Consider the following 15,500-nt stretch of genomic DNA (forward strand, 5'->3'; position numbering starts at 1 on the left):
GAATGGCAGACCTGAGGAGAGGTATCGATGTCGGTTGGTGAGGTCTGGCACAAAGTCGGCGTTCCAAAACATCCCAAAGGTGTTCTATAGGATTCAATAAGGACTTTGTGCAGGACAGTCCATTACAGGGATGTTATTTTCGTGTAACCACTCCGCCACAGGCCGTGCATTATCAACAGGTGCTCGATCGTGTTGAAAGATGCAGTCGCCATCCCCGAATTGCTCTGAGTGGGATGCAAGTAGGTGCTTAAAACATCAGAGTAGGCATATTCTGTACTAGTGCCACGCAAAACAACAAGGGGTTCAAGCCCTCTCCATGAAAAACACGACCACCCATAACACCACCGCCTCCGAATTTTACTGTTGGCACTACACACGCTGGCAGATGACGTTTACCGGGCATCCGTCATACCCGCACTCTGCCATCGGATCGTCACATTGTGTACCGTGATTCGTCACTCCGCACAACGTTTTTCCACTGTTCAAACGTCCAATGTTTACGCTTCTTACACCAAGCGAGGTGTCGTTTGGCCTTTACTGGCGTGATGTGTGGCTTATGAGCGGCCGCTCGACTATGAAATTCGAGTTTTCTCACCTCCCGCCTAACTGTCGTAATTTTGGAAATTTGTGGTAACGGTTTATGGGACCAAGCTGCTGAGGTCATCGGTCCCTAGACTTACACACTACTTAATCTAGCCTAAACTAACTTACGCTAAGGACAACACACGCACCTATGCCCCAGGGATTACTCGAACCTCCGATGGGGGTGAGCCGCGCGGACCGTGACAACGCGCCTAGACCGCGAGGCAACCCCGCGCGGCGTATATGTCGTAGTACATGCAATGGATCCTGATGCAGTTTGAAATTCCTGTGTGATGGTCTGGATAGATGACGGCCTGTTACACATTACGACCCTCTTCAACTATCGGCGGCCTGTACGCTTTTGTGCTGTACGTGTCCCTTCTCGTTTCCACTTCACTATCAGATCGGAAACAGTGGAGCTAGGGATGTTTAGGAGTGTGGAAATCTCGGGTACAGATGTATGGTACAAGTGACACCCAGTCACCTGATCACATTCGAAGTCCGTGAGTTCCGCGGAGCGCTCCATTCTGCTCTCTCACGATGTTTAATGACTACTGAAGCCGCTGATATGGAGTACCTGGCAGTAGGTGGCAGCACAACGCACCTAACATGAAAAACGTATGTTTTTGCAGGTGTCCGGATACTTTGGATCACATTGTGTGCTATTCGTATGTATATTCTACACGAATTATCTACAGAGAAGTCGAAAGATTATTAGAAAAGTACCTTGGAGAAATCAGTTTGCCTTTGGAGAAATTTAGGAAACAAGACTTCATAAAGGAAAACCTACATTTAAAGAATTTCTAGATTTACAGAAAACTTACGACAATGTTAAATGGAATACTTCGAACATCTGATGGCAGCGAGGATCAAATATAGAAAGCAAAAAGTTATCAACAATATCATACAAGCAGTAAGGAAAAGCAAGGTGGAATGTGAGAAGAGAATTATAGTTTTGGGAGAAGAAATACATGCTTTGAGTTCGTCATCATCATTGTAGTTCTACAAGAGATGACAACTGTTTTAGAAGAGCAACGGAATAGATTGATAGTATGAAGAAATTGAAACTTTTTCTTTATTCAATCATGAAAAACGATTGCTGTACCAGTCGGCCTATCATGGAGTGGAATAACCCTTAGAACTGATAGTGTCTTGGAAAGAAGTTTCACATACAAAATTAAAACAAGTTTAATGGAACACAGTCGAATTAAATCTGGTAATACTGAGGACATTAGACTATAAAATTAGACACCAAATTTACAAGGTGAGTTTTACTATTTAAAATGCTAAACAACTGACAGTGACTGACATATAAAGCATATAAAACGCAAATTAGAAATAGCAAGAAATGCTTTTGTGAAAAAGACAAATTTATTAACATCTAACATAAATTTAACTGCATGAATGTCTTTTCTGAAATTATTTGTCTGGAGTATAGTCGTGTATAGAAATGAAATGTGGACTAAAACAGAACAGAGGCTTTCGAAATCTGGTGATAGAGAACAGTACTGATGATGGGTAGATCGGATAACTAATGAAGAGGTTCTCAATCAGACTGGGGAAAAATAATGGCACAACTTGACTAAAAGATCAGGTCAGTTTATAGGACTCATTCTGAGGCAGTTCGGTAATGCGGAAGTGGGGATTGAAGGGAGGGCTGAGAGTAAATATTTTAGAGGTGGACCAGGGTTTGACTGCAGTAAACAGGACCAAATGTATGCCAGTTGTAGTTCATATGGAGAGGTGAAGAGGTTAGAGTAGCATGTGGAACTGCATCAAACCAGTCTTAAGACTGAATGCTGTAAGTATAACAACATTTACATTGTATGACAAATCCCTCACTTTTAGCCAATATTTGTTACTGGGTTTATACAGGCATTATTCTTTTCAGAATCAAGTAGCATTGGCTCAGACGGTCTTGTGTTACTTGGGAAAATAAATTAAATTACTATAATCATCTAAATAATATGAGGGCGTTCCAGGAAGACTAGGTGAAATGAGATGACAGAACATGGAGCATCATCTCAGAAAATCTCGTTGAAGAAACAGTGTTCCAAAAGCTTGATAACATGTGGCTAAGGAAATATTTTCATTCAAAAAATGTTTTAGGAGAGAACTGACTGATTAAGAGGTTTGATTGTAAGCAATCTGCTGGTCTAAGATACGTTATAAATATAACACAGAGTGCATGTCCAGGATTTCCTCCCAAGCACCTGGATCGATTAAAAGAAAATTTGGCACAGAAACAGCGGGACTCATGGGTATCAGCACTGTGGGGTTTATAACCTCTTACCTTCCAAAGGGCCTGAGATATGCAGAGAAATGTGTTTTTTATCTTCTGCTATATAGGCTGCCCTACACAACAGGGATGTTTTGTGGGAATAGTACTGGCCTGCCTGATCGATATGCTTTGCAGGAAAGACTAAATGTTGGAGGCAAGAAATAATTTACCACCCCTGAAGAGTAAGCTGCTCTGAATGGCAGGTGTACTGTGGCTGTAGTACTGGTCTGTTGTATCAATGTTCTTTGCAGGCTCTTGGGGAAGGCTGAAATGGATAGAAGAGAGGATGGACAGAGAGGGAGGAGGGGCAGGAGGGGATGGATAAGTAGAGAGTGTTGCAGGATTGGATGGACAGGGGGGAAAGAGAGAGGTAGGAAGGAGAGGAGGGGCACAGAGGGGTGAGGGGGAGATGAACAGAGAGACAGGGAGGAGGAGAGGACCAGAGAGAGGAGAAAGGAGGAGATGGGTAGAGACGGAAGTGAGAAATAGATAGCCAGGCAGGGGTGAGGAGTAGATGGACAGAAAAAGAGGGAGTAGGTTATGGATAGGGAGAGGGAGGAGGAGGATGTGGTCAGATAGAGGGAGACATGGAGGTCGGCAGATGGGAGAGGAGGAGAAAACCGACAAAGGGGGAGGAAAGTATGAGTGAAATGTATGTGATGATCACACATGGGGCAAAACTACAGGGGAAAGGCCAGTTAACTGACAAAGGCTACTGAAAGCTGAACTGTACTGTATGAAGTAATTATCAGACAGGTTGTCAGCTATTGCACAGGTCTTCCATTGTATCTCAGGTACAACTATCAATAACGAACTATAAGTGGCATAGTCCCAAATGTATTTACCGGTTACAATGACCAGAAGTGAGTCAGTGGGAAAAGTGTATTTCCATTGCTGATCGCTATACATAGAGCAGCAACTATTTGGGTGTATGTGAAAGTGGCTGATGCCTGGCGAACGTTACTTGCCTGAGAATGGTTTGATGAGAATGATAACAGGTGATGGGAAAGTGTGAGGATTATTTTCTCCATGGTTTGCGCTTGGTCCATTATATTTGTTATGTGGCAAAGTAAATGTAGAGTTTTAAGATAACATACTTCCAATAATACGGCAACAGTTTGAAACTGAACTTGGCGCAGTCCTGCGCATCTCCAACGCTCTAAGCAAATCAAATGAAATACTCAACTCAAGCTGGAGTACTCAACGCCATCGAAAATCTTTGGGATGAACAGAAACGTCAATTTCTATGCCAGCATTTGAACTGATAGAAAAATTAAGAAAAGTCTAACAACGCTTATTCATCGTAGTTAAGGAAAACTGTAAAACGTACTCCACTTTCAGCTTACCAGAATTTAGGCCATACCAACAGCAAAGAAGGTTCCTATACACAGTTAGTTATGTTACTTAGAACCTTTGGAAAGGGTTGTAATGAATATTCGAAAGCTTGCAGCCAGATTTTGAAAATTTGTGGTAAGCTCCTATGGGACCAAACTGCTGAGGTCATCGGTCCCTAGACTTCCACACTTCTTAAGCTAACCTAAACTAACTTACTCTAAGGACAACACACACACCCATGTCCGAGGGAGGACTCGAACCTCCGCTGGGGGAGCCGCACGAACCGTGACAAGGCGCCCTAGACCGTGTGGCTACCCTGCGCGGCAGCCAGATTTTGAATCAGAGCAACAGTCGGTCACACTCTTCACTTTGACTTGCATTATAGCACAGTTTGATACAAGCAGAGAGGATTTTAATTATATCTGTAGCGGTGTTCCACCTATATATTACGTCCCATACAGGTGGTCCCAGGAGAAATGGTCAACATTCAGTGATATGACAAGAACAATGATTCGGAGCAAAGACGTCTAGAATCATGGGCCCTAAAATGCGTAGCTTAAGAGCTGTGATCAATTCTTCATCTTCGATACTGTGAAACAAATCTCCTCTACTGCAGGCTCTATGCTTTCCATATTTTGAGACTTGATGGTATGGACAAGGAAATATCCAGTAAACATGAGCTATAAACTACATACCGTACCTTAAGAGCTATGACCTCGTATTCATCTTCGCTACTGTGAAACACATCTCTTCTACTGAGCAAGTACTCATAGTTCTTAAGGTATGCATTTTAAAGCCTATGTTTACTAGACAATTTTTTCTTGTTTTAGTCCTTACTACCTCTTTCCAAAATTTGAAAAGCAAAGAGCTTGCCGTAGAAGAGATTTTTTTCACAGGCATCTAGGACGAAGAACTGATCATAGTTCTTAAGGTACTCAGCTTCATGTTTACTAGACTTTTGTGTTCGAATAATCGTTCCTGCCATATCCCTGAATACTGACCATTCCTCCTGGGACACCCCGTGTAATAGCCCTGGCCGTGTACTGAAAGAAGGTACAAGTGTCTCACTCAGAGACTCTACCTGCTTATGGCTGGGTGGCTCGTTTGCCAGATAAGCTCCACAGCAACAACGTAGGCAGCAGATTTATCATGCACAGCGCCCATCACATTCTCTCAAGTCCTATGACGTACTGTTATATGAAGCATGATTTTTTATTACCATGTATTTACTCTTGTGGAACAATAAATTAGTCGTAGACCTAAATTACGTAGTTGCTTGGTTGCTGAGCAATCTCACAAATCAAAGTAGAGCCTGGCATCATTTCATATACTAAACGACAGTGGGAAATGACAGCACAGCACCTTATTCTCTTGTTATGAGACACGAATGACACTTATACCTTAATGCTGTTGTGTTTTGTTATGCATCCGTTTTCCCAAAACTGTCCCGTAACGAATATAAAATCAGAATATAAGCACCCATTAGATCAGAATAATTACTCAACACTGAGAAAGGTAATGCATATCAGTACCAGTCATTGTTGGTAGTTAATTAATGCAATTTACATCTTTATTCGAAACGGCATGCTTTAAATAAGTTAGAGGACTTTGGAAGCACTTTAGTATGAGGTGGCAGTAGTCAGGAGAGCAGAGGAGTCACGTAGGCAGACAGAAGGACTACACTCGGAGTGTTCAGAAGGATGTGCTGGGAGGTGTGCGATTCAATGCCTTGCAATTCACTGGACTGTCATTTGTAAATCCTTGACTGGGAGTCGGACGCGTCCCATGCAGCACAGATGTATTAATGTCTAATGTTATTATATTGAAGCAGAAAGCAACATGAAAGGCAAACAGGAACGTGAAACGACTCCATAGCTCTAGCAGAAATTGTATTTAACAGAAACAGATATATGCAGGAATGGAACAACACAGAAACGAATGTAACACACCATGTATCCTCATGAGGTGACAGCTGCATTGTTGTAATCTGACTCACAAATACTAAAATGTAGACTTTCACGGCCGGAAATATCATGTCCATTATAATTATCCGGGCTGTTATGCCGTGATCGGTTGATGAATTCTGTGTCGATTCCCAACGTTTCGTCTCCGACTGCGGGAGAAATCTTCAAGGGGGTCCGTAGCTCGGTGGAAGGTTCAACACACCCACTGGCTCGTTACTGACTGCCGCTAAATTCCGTGTCCGCGCGCTCCCACGCCGCGGCGTGACGTCACGTTTTTTAAAAACGTCAGTGCAATTGGCCGCTGTCGGTCGCCGTCGATCGCCGTTGCCATCACCCAGTAGTGGACGGATGGTACACATCTTCTTTAACACCGGCATTCATATACCGTTTAATTTCACGCCCTCCTCCTTTCGGTTGAAATTATTTGGGTGTTTAGCGATTTCAATTGCCTCCCTGTAGAGCCTTTCGTAATATCCGCTTGTGGCCGCTAGTACTTGCGTCTCCTCGAAACGAATATTGTGGTTCCCTGGCTGGAAAGCATGCTCCGCAACAGCTGATCGTTCCGTTTCTCCTCTTCTACCATTTCCCTTGTGCTCTTCCAAACGTTTAGAAACCGTTCTTTTAGTGGTACCCACATAAACATCACCACAGCTGCATGGGATCCTATACACTCCAGCTTTTTCCAATGGTTTGCGAGCGTCCTTGGCAGGCCTAAGGTATTCTTGTATCTTCCTGGTGGGCTTGTAAATTACGGTAATATTCCGCTTCGTCAAGATCCTCCCTATTCTTTCCGTTACATTTTTAACAAACGGCAGGAAAACCTTAGATTTTGCAGTAGCCTGTACGTCAGTATGATTTCTGCGTGGCTGCCTCAACGCACGTTTTATTTCGGCGGACGAATATCCGTTCTTCATTAGTGCATTGTGGAGATGTTCCATCTCAGCGTCGAGCAACTCAGGTTCACAAATGTTTCTAGCTCAGTTCGCTAACGTCTTGATAACACCCCGCTTCTGTTGTGGGTGGTGGTTCGAATCCCGGTGCAAATAACGGTCCGTGTGCGTGGGTTTGCGGTATCTAGAGTGGCCCAAGGTACCATTTTCGTTTCTAAAAACAAGCACATCGAGGAAATGTAATTTGCCGTCTACCTCCTCCTCCATTGTAAACTGAATACTCGTGTTTATACTGTTCAGATGTTCGTGGAACCGGCTTAATTCCTCCCTACCATGTCTCCACAGCACAAACGTGTCATCCACTTATCGGTACCATACATTAGGTTTTTTGCTGGCAGTACCTAAGGCCTGTTTTTCGAATTTCTCCATAAAGAAGTTTGCAATTACGGGACTTAGTGGGCTTCCCATAGTCACGGCATCCGTCTCCCGCAGTCGGAGACGAAACGTTGGGAATCGACACAGAATTCATCAACCGACCGCGGCATAACAGCCCGGATAATTATAATGGACATGACTCACAAATGTTATCATCTACATTGTTGTAATTTATATGAGCATTACCAGAAGACAGACAGTTCTTCAACCGCATCAACGTTACATTGTACTGTTCACTTTTGCGATGATCTCAGATAGAAAAACCAGAGCTCGGTTGCTCTTGGAGGGCATACTCCATACCCTCTCTGTGTGCTGATCATCATTCTCAGCTCAGAGTCGTGACTCGATGTTACCACATCAAACTATAGTGGGTGGCTGTTCGCCCAAGTGTTGGTCAATTTCTTCATAATAATGACGGTCTTTTTTCTCCCAGATATAAACATTTCGAGACCGGAAGCTAACATGCACAGCACATTCATCTATCATCATAACCTTACGCGAGCCACTAATGTTGGAAAAGCTGCAAGGAACTGTTCGCACGACTCATGTTGCGTACTCATATCATCATCACCTAATTCATTGATCCTGTCGATTAGAAATGACCGGTAACTTACTTTCTTCATCCAGCGATGTGTGCATGTTCTAGGAATGGTGATCTCCGCAGACCGCTTTCATGTCGATTTTCCTGGTGAACGGAGCAAATGATGCATCTAAACGTTCAATGACTTCGGTTTCGTTGTCTTATTTCTTGGGTCCACTGCGTGGTGTGTCTGTCACAGACCAAGTTGTAAAGGCCTTTGTTCCAGTTTCCGAAGATTAATCTCCGTTGCGACTTCTTTCTTTAAGAAATTAAATTTTTTTCCTAATTTCATGATTTGTTTCACCCGTTTGTTCGTTTCCATGCACCCATGCGCTAAGAAGGAGACGTTCTTCTGTTGTGAACTTGCTTGCATCCGCCATCATATCACAAATGTTTACTACAGTATTACCTCGGTAGCAAAACAACACGCGATCACACCATGTATCCTCATGAGGGGACGGCTGCACTGTTGTAATCTGACTCACAACAATTATCGTCTACATAATTGTAATTTATATGGGCATTACCAGAAGGCAGACAAACTACATAAGGGAACGTTATTTACAACCTACAATACACTTCCAGATTCATGCAAACGCGAAAATATATGTCAAGTTCCTTGAGTACTTTTCGGTCGTGACTTTTCGCCAATCCTGTAAAGTAATCCTGGAAGATACTGTCGCATCAAGTTTTCAAGTTTTCTTGGAGTGTTGTGTGGCCCAATGAGCCCATCATATCGAACCCCTAGCCACATAGTCAATAAGAAACGTCCATGGTGTGATTACTCACGAACAGCATATGCGTTTACGTCAAATTTGGGCCAAGTTAGATGGGGTTTCATCGGAAAGCTTTCATTTCAAATACATTTGTAGAAAGTACGGTTACAATTTGTAACGAAGTCAGTGGCAGCTTGTAATCACACTTTTGAAATCATCAAACAAACGGCTCATTTGCGGACTTATGTTTACTGGAACGGTTTTTCTTCTGTTGTGTATTTCACCCATGTGAGAGATCTGAATCTTCTGTTCAGAGAAATCTCGTTCCTTTGTTGAGAACTGTAGCTTTGGATAGCAGTAAATGGTTTTCTTCAACTACACCTACATCTATATCTACATCTACACAGATATTCTGCAAGCCACCGTACGGTGCATGGAGAAGGGAAAAACGACTATCTATATGGCTGCATATGAGCCCTAATTTCTCGTATGTTATCTTTGCGGTCCTTACTCGTAGTGTATGTTGGCGGCAGCACGGTCGTTCGGAATTCAGCTTCAAATGCCAATTGTCTAATTTTTTTCAATAGTGTTCCTCGAAAAGAACGTCGCCTTTCCTCCAGGGATTCGCAGAAGCATCTCAGTAACACTTACGTGTTGTTCGAACCTACTGGTAACAAATCTAGCAGCCCACCTCTGAACTGCCTCGATGTCCTCCCTCAATCCCACCTGGTACGGATGCCAAACACTCAGCAGTACTCAAGAATAGGTTGCACCAGGGTCCTATATGCGATCTCAGTATATTCAACCACAAAAATTAAAGTAAAACCGCCTGCACCATATTCAATATTAATCTCTGAAACTAATTCAGACTCACCTTCAGCAAAATCAGAAGGAGTTCGGTTCATTTCAGCTAAGCAAGAGACAAAACAAGCTAAAACTAAAGGACATGAGAACCACACTTTTCTAAAATTCTCCCGATAAACCGAAGTCGACCATTCGTCTTCTTTACCACAGTTCTCATATGCTCGTTCCACCTCACACCGCTTTGCAACGTTACGCCCAGATATTTAAACGACTTCAGTGTGTCAAACAGGACACTTCTAATACCGTATCCGAACATTACACGTTTGTTCCTCCTGCCATCCTACCATCCGCTTTCCACATTTAGGGCCAGCTGCCATTCATAACACCAACTAGAAATTTTGTTGAAGTCGTATTGTATCTTCCTGCAGTCACTCACCTTCGACACCATAGCGTCCACCACAGCATCTTCAGCAAACAACCGCAGATTGCTACCGATCCTGTCCATCAAATCATTTATGTATATAGAGAGCAACAGGGGTCCTAGCACACTTCCCTGAGACACTCCTGACGATAACCTCGTCTCTGATGAACACTAGTCTTCGAGGACAACATACTGAGTTCTAGTACTAAAGAAGTCTTCGAGCCACTCACATATCAGTTACCTTATTCCATGTGCTCGTACGTAGGTACATAGTCATAGCGAACTGAGAGAGAAAGGGAGAGATAGGTTGCTTAACATAGTTGTTCGTCACTGGTTTATTTATCAATGAGAAAAATGGTACGGTGAATGAGAGGAGGAGGAGCGATGTTTGAATCAGCGTTTTTGCGATTTAATTGAATCACTTCCCGCGAAAGCCGGGCTTCCTTCAACAACAAAAATATCGATTTCCTTCCTACGCTTGTCCTAATCAAGCCTCTGCTTCTATGCCCTTGATGGGATTTTAAGTCCAGCCCTCCTTGTTACTGATATTATTCTATTTCAAGCAGCTATTAACAAGTTAGTGATCTTGGAAGTTTCCAAAATCAGTTTGATTAAACATGACGTTCAAAATAAAGCTGTAATTTGTAGCTAATTTTCCTCCAACTATACATAACCATACGTGCACTATGAGATCAAAAGTATCCGGACAACCGCAAGAACATACGTTTCTCATATTAGGTGCAATGTGCTGCCACCTACTGCCAGGTACTCCGTAGCAGCGACCTCAGTAGTCATTAGACATCGTGAGAGAGCAGAATGGGGCGCTCCGCGGAACTCATGGACTTCAAACGTGGTTAGGTGATTGGGAGGCACTTGTGTCGTATGTCTGTACGCGAGATTTCCACACTCCTAAACATCCCTAGCGCCTTTGTTTCCGAAGTGATAGTGAAGTGGAAACGAGAAGGGACACGTACAGCACAAAAGTGTACGCGCCGATCTATTGACTGACAGAGACCGCTGATAGTTGAAGAGGGTCGTAATGTGTAATAGGCAGACATCTATCCAGACCATCACACAGGACTTACAAACTACATTAGGATCCAATGCAAGTACTACGACAGTTAGGCGGGAGGTGAGAAAACTTGGACTTCATGGTCGAGCGGCTGCTCATAAGCCACACACCACGCCGGTAAATACCAAACGACGCCTCGCTTGGTGTAAGAGGCGTAAACATTCGACGATTGAACAGTGGAAAAACGGTGAGTGGAGTGACGAATCACGGTACACAATGTGGCGATTCGATGGCTGGGAGTGGGCATGGCGAATGCCCGGTGAATGTCATCTGCCAGAGTGTGTAGTGCCAACAGTAAAATTCGGAGGCGGCGGTGTTAACGTTGTGGTCGTGTTTTTCATGGAGGGGCTTGAACCCCTTGTTGTTTTGAGTGGCACTATCACAGCACAGGCTTACATTGATGTTTTAAGCACCTACGTCCTTCCCACTGTTGAACAGCAATTCGGGGATGGCGATTGCATCTTTCAACACGATCGAGCACCTGTTTATAATGCACGGCCTGTGGAGCAATGGTTACATGAAAATAACATCCCTGTAATGGACTGGCCTGCACAGAGTCCTGACCTGAATCCTATAGAACACCTTTGGGGTGTTTCGGAACGCCGACTTCGTGCTAGGCCTCACCAACCGACATCGATATCTCTCCTCAGCGCAACACTCCGTGAAGAAAGGGCTGCCATTCCCCAAGAAACCTTCCGGCACCTGACTGAACGTATGCCTGCGAGAGTGAAAGCTGTCATCAAGGCTAAGGGTGGGCCAACAGCATATTGAATTCCAGTATTACCGATGGAGGGCGCCACAAACTTGTAAGTCATTTTCAGCCAGCTGTCGGGGTACTTTTGATCACATAGTGTACCTTCTTAATGAATTATTGTGGAAATAAATCTCTCAAAACTCGAGTAACGCATTGAACATGCATAAAAAACACTTATTCTTATTTTCAAAAGCAACATGTTTGGCTTTAGGTGATTGGAAATGTGTCGTTTATTCTGTAATGTTATTCATACAATGCAAGAGAACCGTACTGCAAAGAGTTCTTTCTGTAAGCTATAGTGACAATTAGCCGGGCTATGATGAAATTGTTCTTAGTAGCGTACCCCTTCATTGTCTCCCTGACACTTCATTCAGAAATGACTAACCCAAGTCATCAATGAATTGGCATATTTCTTCTAATCAGAAGTCTGTGAGATCATACATTGTGCCGTTATAGTTTCCGTTTTCAAATTTACTGTAGTTAACGCGCTGTGTTGTTGCCTGAACTCAGGTAAATAGTAAGGCCACTCTGGATTGCGGAGTTGTTTAGGCACTAGACTTGCCTTCGAAAGGAGCGGTCCAGAAATTCACTTTAGACCAGTCACATTTAGGTTTACTGAGGTTACCTTAGAAAAAAGTAACTGAGGTAACGGGTCCTTTGGAAACGGTGGGTTTCCTTTCCTATCTTTTCAAATCCAAGTAAGTGACCTCCATGTACCAACACGTCGTTAACAGTACTTTAGACTTTAAGATTCCTTCCTTTTAAAAACTGGTTGGTTAAACTGCAGGATTCGAAATTTCTCCGTTGGTGGCTGTAGCTTGGAAATTTGTGTAAGATCTTATGTGACCAAACTGCTGAGGTCATCGGTCCCTAAGCTTACACACTACTTAATCTAACTTAAACTAACTTACGCTAAGGACAACACAACAGGCCATGCCCGAGGTAGGACTCGAACCTCCGACGGGGGGAGCCGCGCGAATCGTGACAGTACGCTTGAGACCACGCTGCTATCCCGCGCAGCGGTTGTAGCTTGCGATACCACATAGCAGACAAAAAATTGAGAAGAGCATCTAAGAGAATTTAAACGTTCTTTGTAGTGGGTACTCACAGCAGCTTTGTTCGTCCGACCCGTCACCGCAGTCGTCTTCGAAGTTGCAGACGGCGTCCTCAGGCACGCAGAAGTGGTTGGCGCACTTGAAGTGCGTCACTGGGCAGACGAATGACTCTGAAACACAAAACGATAAGATGACGGGGCCGAAGAATTGCTTATGCCTCCCCGCCCCCCCCCCCCCCCCCCCAATATACACATTTCTTTTGTGTAATAGTTCGCTGTGCATTACTGAAGACGTATACTATCATTCACGAAACATTTGATTCCATTATTTGTATTGAGGGTGTAAACAGAACTATTATTCATTTTGTAAAAATACGTATAATAAATTGTGACTATTTACAAAGGCTTAAATGCTGACAGAAAGCACATACATACTAATAGGGAGCCACTCACCTCTTCCTGTAGTTTAACGTGAAAGGGGTCTGCTGGGGTACACATACATGAGGCACCCGAATGCTGTAATGATACTAATATAAACTAAAATGAAACTATTATATCAGTGATGTACGTCTCTTATTGGCTCCATGAAGCGGTTCGCTGACTGTGCACGACCGCAGTGCCAAAGGTAATACTTCTGATCTGAAATTGTAATGTTGGAGTAAGAGCTGCTTGGTGCACAGGAGTGGGTATCTGTCTGAGAGCGAAAGAGGATGGAGTAGGTAGTTTTTGTGCTGTGCACTGTAAAGCCACCAAGTGTTAGATTATAATGTAGGAATTACGAGTAGATGTATTATTGGAAATATAAATGTGGAATCAGAAGTCTTTTCGCAAGTAAGGCAGAGTAGTTAAATTCTTATGACTTTCGTTTGCCATCGCGTTAGCGTAAATGAGTTGGCTGATAACTGGTAACACTGAGTTCTCTGTTGAGTAACCCCAGAATATACGTAAACAGATTTGACGTATAGACTAGTTAGATATTTCCCTTTTGTAATTATTCTAAGGTTTGTTAAAGCAGGTATACGTACTTTACGATTTTACTTTATGCTTTTTTTTAGTGAGATTAGATAATACTTGCTGTATAAATCTCATGGTTTGTGACTCAGTAAAAAGTATGAATTTTTTCTGAGTAATTTAATTTCAGTTGACAGATGTTTTGAAAAGCCAAACTTAACTTCAACTACAGTTTAACTATTAAAAAAGCCAATAATTCATCCAAATCACTACCGCCTCCCTGTCCAGGTCATATGTTTTTCAAAAAAATTGAATTTTTCTTAAATGTTTTAATTTATCAGCCAAAAGAATTTCATGTATATTTCAAAGTATTACGGCCAGAATTGCACACCACTGAGCTTGTAGTTAGTACATTTTATTCTTCTTCAGCAGAGACCAGACTATATCGCGATCCACCGTTGCTGCTATAGAAGTAACACAATTTTATTCGTTGGATATGTGCACAGGGACCAACGTTATCAGTTTTTAACAGGGCCAGAGGATTCAGTACCTAAGGGGCTGAACGTAATTTGCAGTGACTCTTTCTTCATTGGTATTGGGAGTTGTATTGCCCAATCAGTTCGTCTAAAGTTATTGCTAGCAATAACACAGAGTAAGCACACCACTTGCAGTTACAACACGCCACACGATAACTCCAGTTTTGTATGCATTCCCAGTTCAGGCAGTAGTTCTATGTTTTCCAAAAGCAATTTTTTTTAAAGAACGTTACAAACTTTGTCTTCTATGTCGTTACGTCTCTGATGGAACCTTATGTGATATTTCATCTTACGCAAGCGCGTGCCCACACACACACACACACACACACACACACACACACACACACACACACACAATTACACATGTCCATATAGACGCACGCACTTCCCATCTCCGGAAAATCGTGTTTCCAATAACATTTAATTTCACGGCCATTAATGCCTTTAGCAACGTGCACCAATATTATTCTGGACTGTGACGGATTACGTGGTTAAACGGTCGCAGTGTCTCATCTAAAATTCATCACGGGAACGCGGGATTGATTTCTGATATCCAGACGGTCAGGAAAGATGTGCCCTTTATAATGGAGTTTGTAATTACGGTCAGATGCACTTAATTTCAGCTACACGAGTCAGTACAACCGCCTCAGTTATGGATATTTCACTCAATCGTGACATTCTATATTGCAAAGTTTTACGGAGAGCTGATACTGCGAACTACATTTCCGTGTGTAATATGGTAATTTTAAGACTGTGTTTTGACCATTTTCTTATGGATTGTCCTCTGTGTTTTTTTTCGTACGGTTTGTATTCCGATCTAAAATATACTTTAATCTGAAAACAGCAATACACTTCTCTGGTAGTTATCCCTATTCACACGTCGAAATTATGTTTCAATTAGCTGCACATTCCGCTGTTCCATTGGTAGTCATAGATAACTATTTAATGTCTGACCGTAAAACAAACACCGTCCGAACAGGTCATGAAGGCCCAGCGGTACCGATCGGTCGCCGTGTCATCCTTAGGCTTTAGGCTTCACTGGATACGGATACGGAGGAGCATGAGGTCAGCTCACCGCTCTCCCATAAGTTATCAGTTTTCGTGACCGGTGCCAACACTTGTTAG

The 15,500-nt window shown here is 43.0% G+C and overlaps 1 protein-coding gene across 1 annotated transcript in view; it reads right to left on the reverse strand.

The window, feature by feature from the left end:
* The window catches only part of LOC124775578 (G-protein coupled receptor GRL101-like), a 339,081-nt gene that overhangs the window by 283,560 nt on the left and 40,021 nt on the right, over nt 1-15,500 (reverse strand). Inside the window, exon 3 of the mRNA XM_047250408.1 lies at nt 12,943-13,059. Within this exon, the coding sequence (XP_047106364.1) occupies nt 12,943-13,059 (117 nt within the window). The remainder of the gene's footprint in view (nt 1-12,942; nt 13,060-15,500) is intronic.

This window comes from Schistocerca piceifrons, chromosome 2 (assembly GCF_021461385.2).
Source record: "Schistocerca piceifrons isolate TAMUIC-IGC-003096 chromosome 2, iqSchPice1.1, whole genome shotgun sequence".
Lineage (NCBI taxonomy): Eukaryota > Metazoa > Arthropoda > Insecta > Orthoptera > Acrididae > Schistocerca > Schistocerca piceifrons.